This window comes from Budorcas taxicolor, chromosome 5 (genome assembly GCF_023091745.1).
Source record: "Budorcas taxicolor isolate Tak-1 chromosome 5, Takin1.1, whole genome shotgun sequence".
Lineage (NCBI taxonomy): Eukaryota > Metazoa > Chordata > Mammalia > Artiodactyla > Bovidae > Budorcas > Budorcas taxicolor.
Window position 1 is genome coordinate 20,666,509 of NC_068914.1, and position 25,644 is coordinate 20,692,152.

Below are 25,644 nucleotides of genomic sequence, written 5' to 3' on the forward strand. Positions count from 1 at the left end.
TTTGGTGAAAGGGAATTCTGTACAGCTCATAAAACATATGTAAAAATGCAAACTGATAAAATTATTTAAGTAATTTGCAACATGTTTTAAGATGCTTTCAAAGAAGTTAATGATCTTTGACCTAGAAATTCTAGTCTCTGGGAATTTACTCTAAAGAAATAATTTATACACAAGAAAAAAAACTTTTTATATATTCTTTGTCACAATCCCTCCATCCAAAAATGTGAAGAAACAAAATATACAATAAAAGAGTAATATTAATATGTAAGGGAAAAAACAGTACATCATTTGAATGGTACAGTATAAAACATTTAAAAAGAAATTACATGGGAAACACTATTATTAACTGAAAAGGATGAGATGGGAACTTTTTTATACAACATGATTAGAACCAGGCAAACACTTTATACCCAGAAAAAATAACAGAGGATAATACATCTAATTTTTAAGAAAGGTTGCTGTGTTTGAGTGACAGGCTTGAGTCATTTTTTATTCAGTATTTTATGTATACACTAATTTTTAAAATAAGCATGCATAATATTTATAGTCAGAGAAATACAAGAGAAGCCATCAGCTAGACAAAAATTTCTTAGGCTTAATCTAATCTTCTGAATCTACAGGATTCTATAATAAACCTGATGTTGAGGAAAACTGATGTTGAGGAGTAGTGCAAGAGTGTCAAAATTATGATATATATTCTCTACTTACTAAAAATCAATGTTGGCTTAAAAACTATAGTTTCATAAGAAAAACTCTGATTTTGCTGAGGACAGAAGTTAACCAAAAGGTCAGCTTTTGTATGTTAATAAACAGAAAGCTGCAAAGCAATCAAGTTTCTGTTCTACATAGAATTTAAGCATGCGACTCTCTAGATCTACATTCACAGTATAGACCCAGAGATGCAAAACTGTCAAAAGATAACAGGTCCAAAGACCTTGGGAAGCAAAGAAAAATTAGTTAAGTATTAATCAAAGATTTTCAAAACAGGGTCTTATATTACCTTCCTCCTAGTTCAGATGTATTATGAATCCACGTTTTACTTTTAAATTCATTTAAAAACTGGATAATCTTTTTCTATGTTTCATTCCTTCTCCTGGAACTTAAGTAAATTAAGTGCAGAAATTCCAACTCTTGGTCAGTTTCCAAATCAGAAAACAGTACTGCTCACACCATACACATATGCATATTACATTCACCAGATATTGGCTGAACTATTTAATTTTTGCACACACAAACCCAACACAGAATTTTATATATAACCAGTGGACTTCATTTTTAATGACTTATATCTAAAAAACTATTGTCTACAATATCCTCTATTCCTGTTCATAGATTTCTAATTAAATATCATTACTTTCAATGTTACCTTCATTGTCTTTGGGTCAAGTTTAGACCAATGGGTAGGAGTGGAAATTTCTTTAGCTTCACCATCATCCTTCTCTTCTTCATCCTGATATACAAAGTTAAGAATAGAATTACTATTCTGAAACCTTAAAATAAAGGTTAATTTATTTTTAAAAGTCTGTTGCTGATCTGTGCAAGGTCACAAATGTTTCAGATTGTCTTCTCCTAAAGTTATTATTTAGGCAAGTCCACGTACATACATTCTACCACTTTTAACTGATCACAAAGACACTCATCAGCCAATCAAAGCCAGATCTGTGAAACACAAAAGGGTGATAAATTACAACACAAAGGATATCAGGGATGCACAAACACTGCCGGTTCTCCACTAACCACACAGTGTGTGATCTTGCCCCAATTTTCAAACCACCCAAAGTTAAGACTGATTTAGTCAGACCTTTCAAATGTACCAAAGATGCCGCCACATAGCCTGAAATTTCAAATCTCTCAGACTTGTGGTTGTCCAATTTCAAATATCCATGACTAGAAATGATGACCGTGAAAGAGAAAATTTTTTAAATTTTAGAAAATGGCAAAATGTTTAAAATGGCTTAATACTGAATCTTGCTCAACAACTGGTCCCAGATTCCAGCAACTAGACCTATGATAAAAACAAAATTCTGTGCAATTTAAGCACAACTTATTTTCCTTTGAGGTCTCAGCACTCTTAAAGTTAGCATAATAGACACATTTTTTTTTAACAGAAAAGAACATACAACTATACTGCTGAAAGCTGGATTACCAGTCGCTGTTACCAGTTATGTTCCTCCATGTGTGTTTGTTATGTAGTGTGTGGTGTGCATTTGTGCCTGTGTTCCTGTGCCTGTGAGAAGCGGAAATAGAAAAAGGGATTAGCGTTCAGTGCCTGTTCTCCATCAGCCTCCTTGCGTTCACCCTGAAGCTTCTCGACCAGCTGCTGCTTGTATCCTCGGGAGAGGGTTTCCCACTCTGAGCGGGTGGGAAGGCAATGCCAAACATCCGGGAAAAATAAAACCACTGTCTCCACATGAGCTGGAACTGTACGCCCCTTGTGGGTCTCCTCAGGGCGATGGTAGCGAATCTCTGCAAAACGGTACCTGTTGCAAGGGAAGAAGCATGTTGGAAAAAAAATTCTAAAATACATTTTAAAGACCCTAGTTCACTTGTAGCACATCAAGTAAAGAAATTTTGCTGCAAGAACTTGAGGTTGGTCTAAAGAAAAAAAAATTATAGAAGCCATAGTTCCTCTTTTGGTACATTTGTACAATATTTTATGGTTAAAAGAAGAATATGTTCCCCAAGGCATTGTCAAGTTTGATTACAGAGCTAACCATATTTTAGAGAATACCTGAAGAAGCTGGATAGCTGTTCAGATTTCATGTGCTAAAAAAAGAATGTTCTCAATTAAATCACAAGAAATACACTAAAATACACAAGACAAATAAGCCTCAAGAGAAAATATGGCTGAACAAAAATAATCAGCAACTACATCATTTTATAACAAAAGAATTATAATGAAATGAAGTTCTCTCTTGACGATCTTCTCCAGCTATGCATGAAATGAAAAATATTTTCAACATACATCCAACTTCCAAGTACAGCATAACAAAACATTAATATTTTCAGTTTATTTTTATTAGTTCTTAATCCTTTTCCCCCAAACATTTTTGGCACCAAATAAAACTTTTGCTACAAATGAGCATTTTCCTTTGAGATTATCTGCATGATCAAGATTGCTAAAATACGGGGGGTGGGGGTGGGAGAAGGCTGATGGACAAGAACATCTACATAAACTATTAGAAAAACATTTCTAATCAAGAAATGAATTAGTACTTACCATTGTGTGCATACACTTAGATCAATGCCTGTCAGAGCCTTACAACAACGAATAGCAGTCTTAATCAACACAAAGGGGTCTTTTTCTGGGTCTGGTCCATCCAACGAAGGAGACCAATGGCCTCCAATGGCCATGGCTTCATCCTTGCCTTTCATGCCCACTAAAAACTAATTTAAAACAAAGAATCATTTACATGTATTATGTAATCTGTCAAATTACAAATTAAATACTTGAAAAGGAAAGGAACAAACCTTTCCAATACCATTTTTACTACCTCTGGTATCTGTCAGTCAAGGAAGAGTTCAGTTCATCGTGTTCCACACTGCATTTCAGCAATGGAATAGGATTTACACATCATAACTCATCCTTCTAAAATATTTCCTCAGATAAAAAGTTCTTTTAAAGAAAACAAGCTATAATTCACACTTTAAGGGCATCCAGGTACACTAAATCCACTAAGACTTTATTATGCTTCAAATATATAGCATCAAAACGACAGCTGAACTAGCGACATATAAATAAGATACAGCCATAATCTGCAATGAGAAAAACACCTACATCATTGACTGCTATAACTATATTAAAATAAGTTATAAAATAAATCAACAAAATTTAAAAGGTAGTATTTTTAAATTTTATATATGGACAGAACTAAGTAAAGTAAATATACACCTCAAGTTAAAATAAATCTTTCAGTTTACCTTAACAAGTCTAGCAGGATGCTGAAATCCATCTCGAAGTTCTTGTGGGTCTTCAGCAAGAGCACATGACTTATGATACAAATCTTCCATACTAGGGCTAGCCATCAGCATTACCTATTATAGTCAAATAATTCAATCCTGTCAAAAGTCTAAAGTAATGTAAAAAAATGAGAAGCACTACTAATTATCCTTCCATAACATATATCTGAAGTTTTTGTTTTTGTTTTGTAAAAATGGAAAATGCTACAGCAGAAATGGTATTGGATACCTTATAATTATATAGTTTTAACTTTGGAAGAAAAGGCATTTTGATCTATGTTTATCAAATAGCAGAAAACTACTGACCATAAGCAATATATTCAGCGTTATCCCAGAGACTAAAATATGGTGCATTTACCCAACAGAACATTTTATCTGGATCTATCAGAAGCCTTAGAACATTTCAGAAAGCTCAATAAAATGAACTTCATCTTCACGTTTTATAAGGTTCAAAATGTTGACGCAATATCACAGTTTTACAGCTCAAGAATTAAGGCAAAACAGAGGTTAAATTACTTTAACAACCAAACAGAATCACGCAGACAAGAAGAAATCACAGGCTTTTAGGTCTTAAAACATCATAAAAACATTCTGAAGATCAACTTCACATACACTCTTAATACGAATAACTGCTCAGAAATTTTAGCTGTGTATCACAGAATACAAACCTTTGCACTGTATAAATGATCAGCATCTGGTGGATCAAGAATGGCCATATTTTTTTCTAAGGACTCTACTTCTCTGTGCATTACATAGAAATTGCAGTAATTTCCCAGCTGAAATGGTCTTGACAAAGGGAAAGCATCCACCCATGTAAACTGAGCATCAAAAAAGTCACTAGGTATATATAAATTCTGATAACGGCGCCTTAGCTCCATCATGTCACAACTAGGACTGAAAAACAGACATAAGTAGTGAATAAAGTGCCTTAACACCAAAGATTATGCAAAGCTTCACTCAATTCAAAAGCTATTATATATAATTTGAGACAGTTAAAAGCCAGCTGAAAATGAATGGTCAACTATTAACGAGCTTTACATTTACACAGAAGCATATGAAAATGTCATTTTCAAATACATTTATTTATAGTTTTGAATAAATAGCACCTATGTGTTACCTTCTTTATTATTTGTGTATAGCTTAAAATTCACTTAGAGAAGACCCTTTGAAATAACTTCAAACCAAGTTCCAGAGAAGATCTAAACAAAATCAATTCTGCTTCAGTTGAAGCTGTATTTTTGAGAAAATTATGGTTCATACAGAATAAATAGTATCAATGAGTATGACAGCTCCTCCATCAGGCTTATACAGTGTAGAAAAAAATAAAACCTTTATTTCTTCACATCTCTATACCTCTCTATTTAATGATTAAGATCCATACCTGATTTATTATGTAAAGAGAGGATAAGTTTCTTGTCTTTTAAATGTGACATACTGAATTTATTTTTAAAGGATGATTTCTGTTTTCCTAAGAAACAGAACATTTGAAGGAGAGACACTCAAAAGTAAATCAATCTAGTAAAAAGGCTGAGAGATATGTTAAAAACATAATGAAAAGTGGAAAATACCAAAAGTGTGTAAGACAAGAAGATTAACTACACTGTCCTTTTAAAAAACAAAAAGTACGAAATATGAGCTCTATGTATCTACAGGGATGTTTTTTCGTTTGAAACCTAAAATATAGAATTATAGCTGTTGACATATTTGGATAAAATTTTGTCGTCAAAATATCAAAAATGTGGTTATTTGAGTGTTGTTAGAAGTATTACAAACAAAAAATGTAATAGTTTTAGTTTTCCATCACTAGAATTTCTGAAGTCATGTTTTATCCCACAGGAATAGAATCTATAAATGAATGAAACATCACCACTTCTTGGCATATATCCCCTATTATAATCACATTACTACAAGAAAATCTTGATTTCCACAACTACCGATGAGAAGAAATAAGGAAACTTTAAAATAACTTTTATTTGTAATGTGTTCCTCTGATATCTGGGAATTTACTTCAAAGTGATGAAGTGATACTGTGAAGATTTAACTTGGAAGGATAAAGACAGCTGCTCAAATTACATCCTAAGTACCAATTCCTCCCAGAATAGCAATTGAGACTAGGAACAGATGAGTTTAAAAGCAGAGCTGCTCTAGTTAATATCTGGAGATGTGGTTTTGTTTCAAATGAATTCCTCTGAAATATGCAGGACAGATATTTTTTAAATACACAAGTAAACAGGAGTAACAAGAAATTAAGAATCGTTAGTGATTTTACCACATGCAAGAGTAAATGAACAACAACTACCTAACAACTAAGCAAAGTCATCAAGCAAGATTTTGGGGGCATGGAGTAGCTTAAACACTACACTGGTTTACTCAAATATAAAACTGAAGTAGAAATTTTAATTTTTGTAGCTCAGTATTATGAATACTTTGTCGAATGGAGCAATACCTTCTCAAGACACTCAACTACATAGTTATTTGTTCCTGTGTCAAAAACAGTTTTAAACACTTTCACTGATTCATTTTTCTTATCTTACTGTAAATTTGCTTTTACCACCTGTTAATTTATCTTATACACAAATACCAGTTCCAAGGCTTTTAGAGGATTCTTCCTCTCCTTTAGAGTAGATTAGTCATTTATCAATTTGCCTCTTTATGAATTACAATTTTGCACCTATTACCTAGTTGGCCACCACATCCCAACCATCACTATCTACAACTGCCATACAATGGATTAAGTGCTTTACTTAAATGAAATCAACGCAACCTCACAATTAGTTCTGATAGTTAATATAATTTCCATTTCACAAGTGAAGGTCAAAAACTCTTGCTAACTTTCCAGTTACTTCTGATTTCAAAAACTAAAATATATAATATGTATACACACATATGTATATATGTTATATGTCTGTTAAGTACATACATATGTTTCTATTATACTGCACAGCCACAGAGAACTTGAACTATCTGGTCACTACTGTATCATTACTTCATCATATACAATGAACTATGCATGACCTTAATAAAGTCATCAATAAACTAGAATCTTAAATAATTTTACTTTATGAACAACTTCATTACAGAGGGGCTGCCTTTTTCAATAGCTAGTATCTGTAATGAGTGTATGAAAATAATGCAATCTTGCAAAGAACATAAATGCTAATTCAAATTGCCTTTCTGCTCCTATATAACTAAGAACTAAATGTTATGAAATCAAAATTGTAAAAAAAAAAAATTCTCTAAAGGTAACACACTCCTCCAAATTACAAAAAGTACAAAATTAGTTATTTAAGAAAACAATGGAGAAAAAAAGAACTTACCAATCTAAAGAAAACTTTGAAAACTGAACTGTGTAACGTGGGACAACACGTCGGACTCTCCGAGGTGACCGTTCTCTCTCTCTCCGAGGAGATCTCTCTCGGGAACGTTTTCTCTGAGGAGATCTTTCTCTGGATCTACGTCTTTCTCTTTCTCTTTCACGACTTAAAGCAAATTTTCCTAAAATTACTTTTTCTAGCATTATCAAAGAGTTCTTTAATGAAGTAAATTTAATATGTATAAGCATATATATAAATATAAACAACATTTCACGGTGTACATTTTTAAATAACTTCTTGAACACTGTGGTAAAATACACACAATATAATAATCTATTTTAATCATTTTGCGGTTTACAGTTCAGTGGCATTAAGTGCATTCATTCACACTGTACAACCATCACCACTATCAAAAGTATACTTTTTAAAAACATACCTTCGGTCATCTTTTCTGTTGGGCACTTGATCCCCTCTGTCATTTCTTCCTGAAAATCTGGATGGTGGATCTAACCTTCGTGCTGGTTGTGGCTGTGAAACTATACGGACAGGAGGCTGCAATAAACCAGCTTTAAAAGATACAGAAAAATATATTTTAACTTATTTAAATGAAGTTTAAAAACATCACTCGGTTAAATTTTATATAGAAAACTTTGGCTTTTAGGTTTTGTGACCCATAAATGGTAAAGGCCAGGGATGATTTGCATATTTGTACGTTTTAATACTATCATTTAGAAGTGTAAAAACCATTTTTAGCTCAGGGACCACACAAAACCAGGCCACAGACCAAATCCTAGGGCTACAATGTGCTAATCTCTGACCTACAGATATTAAACCAAAGACATTAAAAAACAACAAACTCTTGTTGTTGGCTACACAAGATATTCTAGCTGTACCAGAGTATCATCCAGACATTTTCGACAGAGAAAAACCTTTATAAAAAGAGAGCTGGACCATCACTCTGACCAAGTACTCTACCACCTATAATACTGGAAGAATCTGACAACATGTGCCTCCTCGTATGATGCAGTACGAATGAGAAAACATCACCTAAAATGTGCCAAACGCCTTTAGACTTAACTTTTACTTTATAGTTTATATGGCAGAAAGAGGAACAAGGTAAAAATACCACAAGGAATCCACACAATCCAGAATATAACATTATAAAAGAATTTACAAGTCAACTAGACCAATATTTTAAAAAGTCAATGCTATAAAGGAAGAAAGAAAAAATGGAAAACTATTTTGGAATAAAAAGACTAAAGAAATACTGTTGTTGCTACTGTTTAGTTACTCTTTTGCAACTCCATGGACTATAGCCTGCCAGGCTTCTTTATCCATGGGATTTCCCAGGCAAGAATACTGGAGTGGGTTGCCATTTCCTTCTGTAGGCAATCTTCCCGATTCAGGGATCGAACCCACTGTCTCCTGCACTGCAGGAGGATTCTTTAATTACTGAGCCACCTGGGAAGCCCAGAGTAACATAACCAGATACAACACATGAAACTTAACTGCCTTTTCATTCAGGAAACAAAAAACAACCTTTTTAAAAGGTATCTGGGGACAACTGCGGGTGTCTAAATATAAAGTATTTAAACGCTTTTTCTTAGAAGTGACAATACATTGTGGTAATAATAGGAAAAGATTCTCTTTAAGGAAAGGCACACTTACGTTAATGGGTGAAATGTCAAAATGCCTACATCATGAACATTCATTGCAGTGTTTTCAGAAAACAAAAACTAGAAACAGTACATTTACCAAAGAAAAACATAAACTGTATAATATTCATACAATGGAACATTAAGCGATAATGAAAACAAAGAAATTAGAGCCACATGAAACAAGTATGAAAAACTTTAAAATATAATCAACAAAATTCTTATAAAAAAGATTATATAGACAGAATCACCTGTAAAATTCAACAGGCAAGGCTGAAGTATATTATGAGCATATATACTTAGAGTAAAGCTGTTAAAAAAGGAAAGGAGTTAACTAATAATGTACTTTTTTACCCAAGTAATGATTACATGGGTGTTTATTTAATAATATTTAACTGCAATCACTTTTATAAATGTTATGTTTGTGCCAATTTACGATAAAACAGAAAATGCCACAATTACATTAAAAAAAATACCAATTAAGTGGACTTCTACAAAAGTTAAGACTATCGCTATACAAGTAGAAATTCTCTACAAAAGATATTTAACTTTCTTTTTAGGTATTCTGCTAGTCCCTGCTTTTTTTGGTAATTAATAGCATACTCTCATTATTTTAATAACTGAACAGCTATGTTTTAGTCTGTAATACCTTTCTGCTGTGGCTGCTGTAATAAAGGCTGCGGCTGAGTCTGCAACAGTGGTGTAATAGAAGCCGCTGAAATCTGTGCCTGCAGCAGTGACTGGGGCTGGGGCTGAGCCTGAACACCAAATGTTGTCTGTGGTGCAATTGGCTGAAGTACAGCAGGAGGAGTCTTCAGTAAAGGTTGAGTTTGGGATTGATTCTTAACAAAAAGAAATAACATTTTAAAAAACAGAGAAAAATCTTTGTAAATTGGAAGACTCAATCACCGAGTTTTTATAATACCTAATACTATTTTATATACCTGATTTGGTAGTGTTTGAATTCTTTGTGCATTCCATTTAAAAGGCATATTGGGATTATATGTAGCTTCAACCAATACTCTGTCACCCACTTGGGGGGTTTTCCCTTTGACAGCACTGAAAAAAAAATTAAGTTAAATACAAACACTAAATTAGAAGAAATTCTTCCAAAAAAGATTTATATGTTAATACTAAACACTGTAAAGTACACCAGAAACAGGAAGCCTGAAAATCTCTTTTAAAAAGTAGATATACCTCTAAGACTTAAAATATAGCAAAACAGGAGCAATATAAAATATAGCAAAATATAGCAAACAGGAGACCCACTTAAACAGAAAAATCTCACATAGTAATTAAACTTAGTATTTCAAAGTACTTCTAAGGAAGTTAATTAGAAATACATTTGAAATATCAAAGGGAATACATATTTCCTGCAACCACCACTACATGAACAAAATACTATTTCAAATCCATTAGTTTATCAATCATTTAATCCTATTATTTTTTTCAACTAAGTGAAGTGAAAGTGAAGTCGCTCAGTCATGTCTGATTCTCTGCGACCCCATGGACTGTAGCCCACAAGGCTCCTCCATCCAATGGGATTTTCCAGGCAAGAATACTGGAGTGGGTTGCCATTTTCTTCTCCAGGGGATCTTCCCAACCCAGGGATGAACCTGGGTCTCCTGCATTGCAGGCAGACACTTCACCGTCTGAGCCACCAGGGAAGCTAAAACATTTTACATATATATTATCATTAGGTATGTCAAATAGAAGATTAAATTTTAAAAAGTATATGACTATTTTAATCTTAAACCTTACTGTAAGTCTGTTCATTAATAGCTAGAAATGTAAACTCACCCCTATAAAACTTTTATAAAGAATTCACAATGACTAGTGTTCAATAACCAAAAGATATCTTTCATCATATTCTCCATCAAAAAACATCACAGGTACAGGTTGAATTATTAAAGCAGAAAATAACAGCTAAACCACAATTCCATGCCACAGTTAAGTAGGTGTCTTATCAAAATACTTAATGGTAAATACAAGCAGCCATCTGCCAATAACTAATTAAGTTTACCTAAGCTGAAAGAATACATCTTCATCCACAAATCCAAATGTATCGTGTAGTTTTGTGACCGCCCCTGTAAAAACACGCTGTTTCTGAGGTTGTGTTTGTTGCTGACTGGACCTTGGCGTTGGATATGATACAGTTATCTGAGCTGCAGGTTGAGGAGTTGACAAGCTAAGGCTTGTAGGCAGTCCAACAGCTGGCTATAAAACAAAATCAACATCAAATTAAGGTAAGTATTACAAGTAGTCTAGAAATAAAAACTGACTACTTAAAACTAACTCAAAATTCTAAAAACAATTTAATACACAGGTACACCTTGAAGACGCAACTTAAGTCTGAAAAGAATTTTTTTTAATCAATTTCATGATTAAGTTCCCTCAAATGAATGCTTTTACAGGGACGTTTCAGGGGAAAAAAGCCACCATAGTGTAATGAGTTTTAAAAAGCACTGCATATTCTAGCCCTCTCTTAGAAATTCAAAATCCATAATAGCATAACAAAGACTCAGGAAAGTCCTAGATAAGTGAAATGAGGTAGAGAGAGAAATACAATTATGTATGATCTCACTTTTATACACGGAATCTAGAAAAACCAAAGAACTCAGAAAACAGATTGGTAGCTGCCAGAGGCGAGTCTGCTGAGGCAAACGACTGGTAGCAATCAATAAGTACAACCTTCCAGTTAAACATAAGTTCTGGAGATGTATAGAATCGTAACTATGGTTAACAATACTGTATCATACATTTGAAACTTGTTAAGAGAGTAGATTCTGAAAGTTCTCATCACAAGAAAAAGAAAAATTCACTTATGTGAGGTGATACATGTTAACTGATTGTGAAGATCATCTCACTATACATATATATGGTAATAAATCATGCTGTACACCTTACACTAATACAATGTTGTACGTCAATTAGAACTCAATAAAACTTGAGGGAAAAGGTAACAGTTTCATTGGTCTTTTCTGGCATAATTCAGCATGAATAACAACATATTATTAAAATTTCTGTATATAAACAGAAATAAAATCATTAAAAAGAAAGGAATAATCATGATTCGACTCAAATTCCATAATTCGTTTTACCCTTTCCCAATAAAGCAAGTCTCGACGTTCTACAGTTGAAAAAATAAAAGGTGAGTCCCGTTCTATAATTAGTAAAGGAACTCACCATCTCTTAAAACTACAGCCACAAAATTCTCATGATGTTTCTTTAACATCCTAAGACTTCTTTTTCTTTCAAAACTGTGCCATGCAGTTTGTGGGATTGAATAGTTCCTCAAACAAGGATCAAAACCTGAGCTCTCAACAGTGAAAGTAGAGAGTCCTAACCACTGGACAAAGGGAATTCCTGGTTTTTGTACTTTTAAAGAATTACATACAAGGAAAAAAAAATATGGGTACACTTTGGGAAATGCTATTCTAAGAAAAGGCTTCCTTGGTGGCTCAAACGGTAAAAAAATCCGCCTGCAATACTGGAGACTTGGGTTCGATCCCTGGGTTGGGAAGATTCCCCGGAGAAGGGTATGGCAATCTACTCCAGTATTCTTGCCTAGAGAATCCACACGGACAGAGGAGACTGGTGGGCTACAGTCCCTGGGGTCACAAAAAGTCGGACACAACTGAGCAAGTAAGCACAGCATTCTAAGAGGCTAGCTTTTATACCTTTTCTATTTAGTTTGGAAATCCTACTCTTGAAAACCAAAAATAGGACATACATGTTAATCAATTTTAGTTGTGTTTTTCCTTTTTTTGACCGCACTGCAGGGCATGTGGGATCTTAGATCCCAGACCAGGGATCAAACTCGTAACCTCTGAAGTAGAAGCTCAGCTTAACCATTGGACCACCAGGGAAGTCTTATGATTTTTATACAACTTACTATCCAAAGATGGTTTTTAAATTTTTTATTTCTTTCAAAACTGTGCCATGCAGTTTGTAGAATTGTAGTTTCTCAAACACAGATCAAAACCTGAGCTTTCAACAGTGAAACCATGGAGTCCTAATCACTGGACAAAGGGAATTCCTGGTTTTCGCACTTCTAAAGACTAATATAAAAGGAAAAAAAATATGCAACATAGACTGTAAGTGGCCCACAAAGCCTAAAGTAGCATTATGTATCAAAAGTTCACAAAAGTTTTAATGCTGCTGAAAAATTTAGTTGATAATGCATTACAATAACTTTCCTATAATAAAGTCAAATGAAAAGATATAATATAAAAAAAAAACCTAAAAATTTAAGCTACAAAGAAAATGTAAAAGCCAAAAAATCAGTATTAAATTTAAAATAAGGCCTCATATTTATTCAAACTAGATCACAATAGGATCAGCAATCAAACAGCATAAAAGAAAAAGCAAAACAATGCTTTATTCAACATTATATTGCTAAACTATTATGTGAATCCAACAAATATTCATTTTTAAACGCTGAAGGAAAACACAGCATAATAAAACTTTAGTCTACTCTGCATTCAGATATTCAAAAGAAATAAAATAATGCCAAACTAACCTGTGTTAAAAGGGTCTGCTGAGGTTGCTGTAACTAAAAATAAAACAAAAAACCAAACAAAAACAGGAAAGAAAAAAAGATAAGGATCAATCGGAATTGCTGCTTCACAGATGCTTTACAAAAGGAAAAATTTCTGTTAAATGATAGCTTTATTTGTAACTAAAAAACAGATAAAAAAGTAACAGAAGTCATCAGGGTAAGGTTTCCTACAAGTATTTGTAACTGCAGAAGACCTTAAATATAACTAACTCATTCAATAAGGATCAAGACATTATTTTTGCTATTTCATAGGAATAACACCCAGAAAAAAACCCCACAATTCCTGCCCCACATTGATTACCATGCTACAGAAACGATTCAATATCATCAGTGTGCTATCTATATCAAAAATATTACTGGCTAGATGTCTAGTTAATATATATATAAAACACCATAAAATGAGAAGCACTTCTTCACAGTAAGATTTGCCAAAGATAAAGGACCACATATTCTGACATAGAGTTTTCATGGCAATAACAAAGTATAACATTACCAGAAAGCAAAAGGAATTGGTGGGAAGGGAGAAATTTTACATGTTTCTTCTGTGGAAGAGAAGTAACTTTATGAAGTCTCAGCACTGTGTTTTTTATTCACCATCAGGAAGGTCTCCAAAGAAATACTTATCCTTGGTGCTCCTTCTCCCTGTCATCTTTCAACATTCTTAATAAGCTGCCCAGCCTGGAGTTGTCTTATCATGCTCTAGAGCCCCAGCAGTACTAAAGAGTATATAGCTAGAAGAGCAGGCATTTCCTCATGATGCTTAATAACTTGAGGAAAAGGTCTTTTTTCCTACTGGATAGGTAAGCAGTCTGAGGAAGATATGGGCATCATTTCTGAGTTGCGGATATCCTGAGCAGGGTAAGATTTGGGCTTAAGTAAGATTTCTCTTGGGACATCATTAACGTTTATTAGCTTCTAACTAGTGTTTTAAGCCCAATGGTAGAATCTGAAGATCTCAGTTCTTCTGTTCATGACTTTTTACTCACTGTGACTAATAAACCTTAGTAATAAATACTAGTCTAGTAATAAATCCTTACTAGACTTAAAAAGCTAGGATAAAACAATCTATATGACATTTTAACTCAAAACAGTATAAATGTTAAATCTATCAAATTTCTTTTTCTGAAAGTTAAGAATGGATGAGTAACAGCAGTTTTTAGGGCAAAAACATTTGAGTATTGCCATTTTGATGTGGCTCAAGACAACACACAGGCTTTGATTATATTTCCTAACAGTACTAAAGTAAGTCTAAAGGTAGACTTTCTACTTTGCTTGCTATGTTTCTCCTTGGGTTCTGTTTTTCTTACCATCACAGATATAATAACCCTTGAAGATGATGATTAGAGTATGAGCTTGGGGAAAAGGAGCCAAAGAAACTTATCTTAGTCCAAGTAAGGAGCTTTCAAACTGTTCAACTGTGCCCTGGGAATAGGGGAACTACAACGGGAGGCTTCCTCCCATTTTCAACACTATTTTTATATTTTACATACTGGATTTCAATATACAATTTGATTAGGGGGGAAAAAAGTAGGGCTCCATTGCTTTAAATAAATAAAGGCTGGAAGTCAATGGTCTAGGGTTTAGGCTTCAAATGGAAAAAGGAGCTTTTCATTTTGACATGTAGTCTAGTACAGGACAGAAGGCCTGAAGGTTTCAAACAAGAGTATTGGGCCAAAGATTCATTTAGAGTTATCCTTTCCAGATTATCTTCTACATGTTTTCATAAAAACATGTGACAAAGACTGGCTGCTGGTTTAGGATTTGAGTTTTCAGGACCTCTCTCCTATCTTCCTCTCCCTTGGAGACATTTCTTTATACCTACCACATTTCTTCCACTCCAGAAGAATTCAAATCACACGTTAAGGTTACTGAGGGGAATCAAAATCTATGTAAGTTTAGTTGGAAAAATTACTTTTTAAAAATCAGTTTTTAACATGGAAAATATAAACTAACCTGTTGCTGCACACTATACAAGGCCTGCTGAGGTTGTGAATATTGCTGGAAAAAAGATTTTTTAAAGAAAAAAAATGGATATTAGTTTTAGTCATTCTCAAAAAGCAATATACACACATACATTCAAATATATAATAAACATTACACTAAAAAGGAATTTTCTAAACAGCTACACTTCATCTAAAATAAAATAGTGATTATTTATAATTTCAGATTCGTCAAAAATGAAATTTTATTCAAATAACTAAGATATAAGGACTTTAGAATTTTGACTCTGCAGCTACACTTCTGTTATGTCCTGGGCATAAATAATTCTTATCATCAGAAAAAAATAAGCATAATGCAACTCCACAATTACTCATCCCTTAAAATGTACCTACCCTTGGCTACCCAGATTTGAAAGTTTTCTATGTCACATTTTAAAACCTAAACATTCACCTGTTGCAATGCAGCTGCTGCAGCTGCAGCTTGTTGCTGCAATGCTGCAGTTTGAGTTAACTGATAGTTTGCTGGGGTTTGTGTAGTAAGGCCTGCTGCTGCCAAGGCAGTTTGCTGTGTATAAATGGTAGGAGATGCTCCAAGGAGAGATGGCTGCTGAACACCCAATGCAGCTAAAATGAGATTAAAAAGAGGGGGGGAAGGAAAAAAAAAAAATCAAGATTATTTGAATTCTTTCCAGGAATTTTCAATGAGTGCTTAGTTATGCATTACAGTGTGCCACTACTTAGTGAAGGAAAAAAAAAAAACTAAAGAAAAATTTCAGTAATGCCTCACCTCAGATTCCAATGGCTTTAAATATTTGTTCAAGTCATGATAAATACAAGAAAACCTTAATCTATAAAATTAAACGACAGAATGAACCCAACAAACCTCAGCTAGACCAAGAGGCTAAAGTACCCTCAAGAAATATTTTCAGAAAGAACAAAAAATATATTATCTTATTTTACTCATCTAGAATGTATTGTTTTACCCTCAAGCAGATTAGAATCAAACATTAAGGACAGTATTGCTAGAATGTATTGTTTTACCCTCAAGCAGATTAGAATCAAACATTAAGGACAGTATTGCTGGAAGTGATCCACCATTAAAACATCCTACTATCAAGGATGTATTTCTTGTACTTCAACTCTGTATTAAAAAACCATAAAACTAGCAAACAGATGATAGGAACAGTTTAAATACAAAGCTAAACTGCAGTCTGGCATTGCCCTTCCCAAAACTGTATCTCCTAGAATGATGACTAGCTCCCCAGGACATTAAGTTTGTAAAAAAGGGGTCCAAGGTTTTAAAAATTGACGTAACAGCAAATTAAGTATGTATTTTTACTGTAAGAATCCTAAGAACATTTAATATGCCACTAAGCACTGTGAATATCAAAAGAGGTCACCATAAAACAGTATTTGCTCATGTAACACTCCCTTTTCCAAAGCATCTTGCTTGCATCTTAGAGTAACCTGAAAAAAATGCTGCTCCTCAGCTATTAGTTAATAACCATACAGAAAGAACAATAGGAACAGGAACAGAACAGAGACCATTTATGAATTAACCAAAGCACCTAGTCTAGAATCTACCAGAGAATCTTTCGAAGTGTGAAGTTCATCATCAATCTTGTTTAAGAGTCCAGATTAATTCTACTTAAAAATAAAGCAAACCAACAAGAAAGTGAGGCAAAAACAAGCAAATCCCAGAAATCATGTTTGGAATTCATATAAATTACACATTACTCCCTGATAAAACATGATTTTTAAAAATTAAAAAAGAATGAAGGGGAAAAAAAAGATTCTAAGGGGGGGAAAAAAAACTTACTGGATGTCCTGAATACACAATCCTAAACCCTTACAACATTAATATTTTATTCTCTTTGTTTTTAAGATAAGTCACATGCCATAGATGGGTAAAAAGGAGAAACCAAGACTAACAAAATTAAAGAGAAGTGGGGAATGTCTTAACACCAATGCAAATTCAAAATGAGGTTAACTGCACTGAGAATGGAAAAAAAAGTACAAAACTACAGCACAGGTTCTAACCAGTAGATCCTGTTAACTTCTGGAACTGTACATAAAATTACAGATAAGAAAGTTTAAAGTTTTCATCAGTTTTTCCAAAGCGTAAGAAACCCCAACAAGCTTAAGAACCACTTCTCTAGGATAACAAAAGCAAAATTCTCATGTAAACACAAGACAGGTAAAAAACATAGGAAAAATTAAAAATTAAATTCAATGTTCTGCATTTGACAAAAGTAACCTCTTGTGATTCAAATCATGCCTGCATCTCCTTCCCCTACGTGAGCTCTGACCTCTGATCTGTTTCACTCTGCTAGCACCAATTTCCAGAACACTGGAAAGTATCAATAGCTGTCACAGTAAAAGTGCTTACAGCCAGTATCTCACAAACAGCTCTTTTTCCTACAGCTTTTCTAGGTGTTCTAGACTCTGACAACATATTAAGTAGCCCAGCATTAAGTAGGTGGGATGACAGCTGATATCCGGCATCTCTTTTCCACTGTTGACAGTCAATGTGAGGAATTAGAAACTACAATGCAGACTGACAGGTACCAAGGCTCAAACTCGAGGAGAAACTTAAGGAGATTTACATACCAGTCGCTGCTGCACACTACTAGCTAGTTAATTCAAACTTTGTGAAATCATTGTGCTTAGGTTGTGGCTTTTATGTCTATATAATATAGCTCTTTTAAAAATCGTTAGAGATTTTAAGCTCAATAAAGTACATTTCATTAAAATTTATTAATGCTCCTCTCTTTCGTAGCTAGATTTAAGAAGCTATCCTTGAATATTTCTATACAGCATTCTCTACTCTTCTCAACCAAATAAAATCAATATTCTGCATGATAATTCTATAGCTTGCAAAGAACAAAGGCATGAATCTCTGAGTTAATCTTTCTCTCTCCATAAGTGGCCTAATGCTGATCAGTTGGAGATTTTTCCAATTATCCACATTGGAACACGCTGTTCATTTATCTGTGCCTGATTCAATATGACTGTTGAAGGTCTCGTGACACATCTGAAACAGATACACTTATAACCATGTATCAATACTTGCACAGACCTATGAAATAAGCCCTAAATGACCAAAGGTTCAGTTCAGTTCAGTCGCTCAGTCGTGTCCGACTCTTTGCAACCCCATGAATCACAGCACGCCAGACCTCCCTGTCCATCACCAACTCCCAGAGTTCACTCAGACTCACGTCCATTGCGTCAGTGATGCCATCCAGCCATCTCATCCTCCGTCGTCCCCTTCTCCTCCTGCCCCCAATCCCTCCCAGCATCAGAGTCTTTTCCAATGAGTCAACTCTTCGCATGAGGTGGCCGAAGTACTGGAGTTTCAGCTTTAGCATCATTCCTTCCAAAGAAATCCCAAGGCTGATCTCCTTCAGAATGGACTGGCTGGATCTCCTTGCAGTCCAAGGGACTCTCAAGAGTCTTCTCCAACACCACAGTTCAAAAGCATCCATTCTTCGGTGCTCAGCCTTCTTCACAGTCCAACTCTCACATCCATACATGACCCAGGAAAAACCACAGCCTTGACTAGACGGACCTTAGTCGGCAAAGTAATGTCTGCTTTTGAATATGCTATCTAGGTTGGTCATAACTTTTCTTCCAAGGAGTAAGCGTCTTTGAATTTCATGGCTGCAGTCACCATCTGTAGTGATTTTGGAGCTCCAAAAAGGCATGCTGGCTTGTAGAATCTTAGGTCCCCAGACAGGGATCAAACCAGGGAGTGAAATCACTGAGTTCTAACCACTGGACAGCCAGGGAATTCCTGCAATCTTCGATTTCTACCAAATGAGTTGGATATATCCAACTCTATCAAGAGATAACTAATGTAAGTATACATAGCACATCAGCCATTATTTGTTTGAAAAAGACCATTAATCTTGCAATTGAACAATGTGAGCTCCTGACTCAAGAGATGGGGATTTTAAGACAACCAATGGGCCAGATTAAAAAGCAAGAAAAAATGAGGTCATATTTATGACAACATCCTAAGTGTTTATTAACAGATGAATGGATAAAAGATGTGTGGCACATATATATACACAACAGAATATTACTTAGCCATAAAAAAAAAAAAAAAAAAACCTTGCCACTTCAGCAATATGGACGGACTGGAAAGGTATTATGCCAAGTGAAAAACAGGCAGAAGAAAAAATGCTGTATATCACATATATGTGTAATCTAAAAACTAAAACAAACTAGTGAATGTAACAAAAAGGCAGAGTCACAGATACAGAGACTAGTATCTAGTTCTGAGGAGAGGGAGGGAGGGGCAAGACAGGGTCGGGGAGTGGGAGATGCAACTACTGGGTGTAAGATAACACACTACAGCACAAGAAATAAAGTCAGTATTTTGAAGTAACTTCAAATGGAGTGTGATCTTAATAAAATTTGTATGGGGGGACTTCCTGGGAGTCCAGTGGTCAAGACTCATGATTCCAATGCATGGGTTCAATTCCAGGTTGGGGAACAAACATCCCACAAGCTATGTGGCACAGCATAAATAAATAGTTTGTATAAAAAAATGTGTTTAAATACAGCCACATTTAAAACAACTGTATTAGCTTCACTTGTTAGAGCATCACATAATCACCATGACTTTAACTCCTGAACTAGTTCATTTCTTTGTCTATAGCCAGAATGTCATCACCCTACAAATGGTCAAAGAAATGGGTGAGAAAATATGTCCTGGAATTGGCTAAATCCACCCAAACATCTTAATACTGTTGCAATTATATACATATACCATGCAAATACTTTGAGTCAAATATACTGAAGATACTCCTGAAGTGAAGTTGCTCAGTCGTGTCCGACTCTTTGCGACCCCGTGGACTGTAGCCTACCAGGCTCCTCAATCCATGGAATTATCCAGGCAAGAGTACTGGAGTGGGTTGCCATTTCCTTCTCCAGGGGATCTTCCCAATCCAGGGATTGAACCCAGGTCTCCTGCACTGCAGGCAGACGCTTTACCGTATGAGCCACCAGGGAAGCTCAAGATACTCCTATATCACTATAATTTATCTAACGGATATTTAAAGATTCAATCAGTGACTTACCAGCTATCCCTCTCAATGTCCCTTTACACAACAGAAATTGTTTAACTTTTAAACCTAAAAGCTCTGGTCCCAGTTATAACTGTCATTGAATATATAGGAAATGGAAAAATAGGGTAAATTTTAAAGACAAGAGTAAATATTAAACAACAAGTATTTCAGTATAGGAAATTTAGAAAGAAGGCTGGAAATACAGACCCTAAATACCATCTCAAGAGTTTGAGCTGTATTCTAAAGTTCTTGAAGACAGTTTCGAGGATGAATCTGTCTAGTCAACGCTATGGTTTTTCCAGTGGTCAGGTATGGATGTGAGAGTTGGACTATAAAGAAAGCTGAGCACCGAAGAATTGATGCTTTTGAACTGTGGTGTTGGAGAAGACTCTCGAGAGTCCCTTGGGCTGCAAGGAGATCCAACCAGTCCATCCTAAAGGACATCAGTCCTGGGTGTTCATTGGAAGGACTGAGGTTGAAGCTGAAACTCCAATACTTTGGCTACCTGATGCGAAGAGCTGACTCACTTGAAAAGACCCTGATGCTGGGAAAGATTGAGGGCAAGAGGAGAAGGGGACAACACGGGATGAGATGGTTGGATGTCATCACCGACTCAATGGACATGGGTCTGGGTGGACTCCAGGAGTTGGTGATGGACAGGGAGGCCTGGCATGCTGTGGTTCATGGGGTCACAAAGAGTCGGACACAACTGAACGACTGAACTGAACTGAAAAGAACAGAATAATGGAAGAAGCAATGAACCTAACAATAGACTCTGGACTCCAGGAGTTGGTGATGGACAGGGAGGCCTGGCATGCTGTGGTTCATGGGGTCACAAAGAGTCGGACACAACTGAACGACTGAACTGAACTGAAAAGAACAGAATAATGGAAGAAGCAATGAACCTAACAATAGACTCTTCTGTGACTTCCTCTTGATAAACTTCACCACTTTTCTGGGCCTCAAATTCTTTATCTGGTAGAGAAACATGCTGAGACAGAATCTAGTTCAGGGTCCATTCAGCTTTGGAAAATTTTGTAATTTAAATAGAAATCATGCTTTAGGAAAAATTATCACATCTGACAGATACGTTGGAGGTGGGGGGAAATAGTAAATATCACACCTAGTAAAAGAGGAAAGCAAATTAAAGCAGTTAGAACTTAATGAAGAATAATAAACATAGAGTATGACCAAATGACAGATGGGGAAAAGAGCATCCCGACTTAAGTGAATGTTATGGTAAATCATGTGCTTAGTCACGTAGTCGTGTCTGACTCTTTGAGACCCTATGAACAGGGGCCCTCCAGACTCTTCTGTCCACAACATTCTCCAGGCAAGAATACTGGAGTGGATAGCCATTTCCTTCTTCAGGGGATCTTCCCAACCCAGGGATCGAACCTGCATCTCTTATGTCTGCTATACTGGCAGGCAGGTTCCTTATCACTAGTGCCACCTGGGAAGCCCACATTACAGATCAGGGTATAAAGTTTTGGGAAGGGTATGGAAGAGCCTGAAAGTTAGGTGAGAGACTCTGGCATAGCTTATATAAGCAAGAGAAAGCTGTTATGGATGCAGTCATCCAAATGTGAAGTACAGAGGCCCTAAAAGTAAAAGAGAGGAATACATTTGAGGCATTTTCAAAGGAGAAGAAAGTCAAAGTTTGATATATGTTTGAATATGGGAAGTAAAGGAAAAGAAAATTAAAGACGACAAACTCGAAATTACTAACTCCTTAACTGAACAGCTTCCCAGGTGACTCAGATAGTAAAGAATCTGCCTGCAATGCAGGAGACCAGGGTTCAATCCTAGAGTTAGGAACATCCATGGGAGAAGGAAATGGCAATCCACACCAGTATTCTTGCCTAGGAAATCTTATGGACAGAGGAATGGGCTACAGTACATGGGGTTGCAAACAGTCATACACGATTGAGCGAACAGCACAGACACAATTGAAAAACAGCATTAAAATTAATCAGAAATAACTCAAACACTGATCTTCAACTTTATGACAGACTTCACCAATTAAGTGCTAGTGGACATACTTTTATTGAAGTTTCTAATCTTACATATGTCATCTGTGTGAATGCACTGAAATGTTCAAATCACTGTTAGCTGATTCCAGAGTTAAGTAAAAATGCAAGACAATCTTGCTAGAAAACGGAATAGCAAAGCCATTAACTGAACGTAAGCTTAAGTCATATACTAAAAGGAAATAGCAGTAATTTTTTATATTGCTTTCAGGAGAAAATGAGTCAGATACACAGGCACAAAGATCAAAATATTTTCATTTGAATTGAATTTTCAGTTAAACTTTTTCTGTTGTATGACCACCATTTGATTAACATTGACCTCTGATACTAATATATCTGGCATATTTCAACGCATGCATTTTTTTTTAAACTAGAATAAAATATGGAGAAGGCAATGGCACTCCACTCCAGTAGTACTCTCGCCTGGAAAATCCCATGGACGGAGGAGCCTGGTAGGCTGCAGTCCATGGGGTCGCTGAGAGTTGGACACGACTGAGTGACTTCCCTTTCACTTTTCACTTTCATGCATTGGAGAAGGAAATGGTGACCCACTCCAGTGTTCTTGCCTGGAGAATCCCAGGGACAGGGGAGCCTGGTGGGCTGCCGTCTATGGGGTTGCACAGAGTCGGACACGACTGAAGCAACTTAGCAGTAGAATAAAATAGGCACCTATACCACTATCCTGATTAAGTTCTTCTGATGCCCTCTGCTGAAATTTTTTTTTTATCAAATTGCATTTCAAGCTTACAGGAGAAAATGTAAAGCCTTATATATATACTAGGCTGAAATTCTCCATTAAAGGAGGTATAAATAAAACAAATCATAATTGACTTAGAGTTGAAAAATATTCAACTTTGACAGAAATTAGCTTGGCTCTGAGAATCAATTCTAATAAGATAATCATTAGTCACAAAGGCTTGAAAATGAAGGCTAGAAAATATCAGGCCTTCAGGAAACAGCTCAAAATATGAAAGTCACTCAGCCGTGTCCAATTCTTTGCGACCTCATGGACTGTCCATGGAATTCTCCAGGCCAGAATGCTGGAGTGGGTAACTTTTCCCTTCTCCAGAGGATCTTCCCAAACCAGAGATCAAACCCAGGTCTCCCACATTGCAGGTGGATTCTTTACAACTGAGCCACAAGGGAAGGCCAAGAAAGCTGGAGTAGGTAGCCTATCCCTTCTCCAGGGGAGCTTCCCGACCCAGGAATCGAACTGGGGTCTCCTGCATTGCAGACAGATTCTTTACCAAGTATAGAACATAAAATTTTCAATAGTTTAATAAAAACACTCACTAGAGAACCTACTCCAGGATTTTTTAGGAAAACTAAACATAGATGCTAACAAAATACTTGCCTAGTTACTGAAGTCATGATGCATCAATAAAATATCTGACTTTGAAAAACTATGATTAATGGCAGGTTCCAGAATAATCCATAATTTCTTAGAGCACAAACTGTTTACACAAATCCCATTATTTACATTTGGAATCTCTATTGTCAAATATGGAAAAGGAGGTGTATAATTACTACTGACTCTTGACAAGTTTTAAAACCTTTATAGTGTCTCCTTTGCTCAGTTTCACAATAAAAACAAAAGCACAGCGCGTATTTAAGTAATTACAATATAGATGTTAAGAACTATGGACAACAGAAATTCACCATAACAGCTATTCTATAGAAACAATACAGATAAGAAATTAAAGCAAATTGTACATAGAAAATCAGGTAAACATGTTCTTTACCAAAATACCAGTACACATCACTTATTTCTGGACACAGAGTATTTGCTAGTAATTCCTGTTTTATCAAAATTAAGTCATTATCAGGTTCCCCACTATTTAACACAGAGAAGAAACACTTGGATACCAATTATAACTATTATTTCATATTATATTCAGTTGCTCATTTAATCCCTCAAATCAAATCAGCTGTTGCTCCTTTAATATTTCAAATCAAAAGTAACTAAAATGAAAACCCTAATGTATTCATTTCCTTAAAGACAAAGGTCACCTACATAGCAAGATAATCATGTCAATCCAATTTAGAACATCAGAGTTAGAAGATCACAGTGTCTCTGCAACTGACCTCAAATAACAAAAATTTAAGTAAAATGCAGCAAAAACTAGTACCAAGTATATCATAAATAAAATACATTCAAATTAACAGAATAAGCTGCAACTTTTCTGGGTACTCAGAGAAACTCTAAATTTCATTTTGTAAACTGAAGATTCAAACCATAAGTCAAGAAATGGCAAAAAAAAAAAAAAAAAAAAAAGTAAAAGTCTTCCCAAGAGCAATAGGAAGAAAAGCTGAAATAAACACTTTTAATGACATATTTTGTTACCTTATTTTGAAAATGACATTTCGTAGGCTTTATTTTGAATATGTAAATATTTGCCCTTTTCCTTTACATCTATTTATTCTTTTCCTTTGCTTCATAAATTCTTTAGAGTTGGTTTTTTCACTTAAAATTCAAATACCTGAAAACCAGTCTTATAATTTTTCATAAAGTATGAATACACTTAATTTTAATATAACTTATGAATACTGACACCTTAACATGCCAAATGAGGTAAACTAGGATGAATGAGTGGCTGCTAACCTCTAACATAACTAAACCAATATAACTGTCCAAACTGCTGTTGTAAGGCAGGTATTTCGCTAGCTGGTCTATGAATTTTTAAAAGAAGCTTCACAGATTATCTTAAAAGATACATCATTTGCAAAGTTATATTCACGATATTATGCAGAGATTAATGCACACAGTTAAAACAGATCCCAAATCCGGCATCTATAGCACATGTGTTCAGAGGAAGCCTGACCTGGCTGAGATACCGCAGTGGCTGTAAACTGAGTAGCCCATGGCGGATTCTTCTGTCCTCCAAACTGAGCCATGACAAAAGGGGAGGGGGGACCTTCGCTTGTTTGTCTTCTACAGCAGCGATCTATCAAGAAAGGAGCCACAGTTTAAAGTTCAACCAAACTACAACCATCACAAAAGTCTGATTTTAAAGAAATGTTTAATTTGTCAAGGCCATCTTGTAGACCAACTATAAATAACAAGGGGCACGTGAATGTCCGATATGCAGCAAAAACATTTACATCAAATTAG

The 25,644-nt window shown here is 35.3% G+C and overlaps 1 protein-coding gene and 1 non-coding gene across 2 annotated transcripts in view; both read right to left on the minus strand.

Moving 5' to 3' along the window:
• The window catches only part of CCAR1 (cell division cycle and apoptosis regulator 1), a 42,972-nt gene extending 17,536 nt beyond the window's left edge, over positions 1 to 25,436 (minus strand). The window contains exons 1-14 of the mRNA XM_052640019.1: positions 25,355 to 25,436; positions 15,882 to 16,054; positions 15,444 to 15,488; positions 13,452 to 13,484; positions 10,953 to 11,146; positions 9,874 to 9,988; positions 9,579 to 9,771; positions 7,711 to 7,840; positions 7,278 to 7,439; positions 4,629 to 4,854; positions 3,922 to 4,035; positions 3,221 to 3,387; positions 2,270 to 2,480; positions 1,367 to 1,450 (exon numbers count right to left, since the gene is read on the minus strand). Coding sequence (XP_052495979.1) covers positions 1,367 to 1,450; positions 2,270 to 2,480; positions 3,221 to 3,387; positions 3,922 to 4,035; positions 4,629 to 4,854; positions 7,278 to 7,439; positions 7,711 to 7,840; positions 9,579 to 9,771; positions 9,874 to 9,988; positions 10,953 to 11,146; positions 13,452 to 13,484; positions 15,444 to 15,488; positions 15,882 to 16,054; positions 25,355 to 25,427 — 1,920 coding nt within the window. The 5' untranslated portion in view covers positions 25,428 to 25,436. The remainder of the gene's footprint in view (positions 1 to 1,366; positions 1,451 to 2,269; positions 2,481 to 3,220; positions 3,388 to 3,921; positions 4,036 to 4,628; positions 4,855 to 7,277; positions 7,440 to 7,710; positions 7,841 to 9,578; positions 9,772 to 9,873; positions 9,989 to 10,952; positions 11,147 to 13,451; positions 13,485 to 15,443; positions 15,489 to 15,881; positions 16,055 to 25,354) is intronic.
• LOC128049172 (small nucleolar RNA SNORD98) lies at positions 3,519 to 3,583 on the minus strand. Its single transcript, XR_008199533.1, has one exon. It is a non-coding gene; the product is annotated as a small nucleolar RNA SNORD98 (small nucleolar RNA).
• Positions 25,437 to 25,644: the final 208 nt, after the last annotated feature.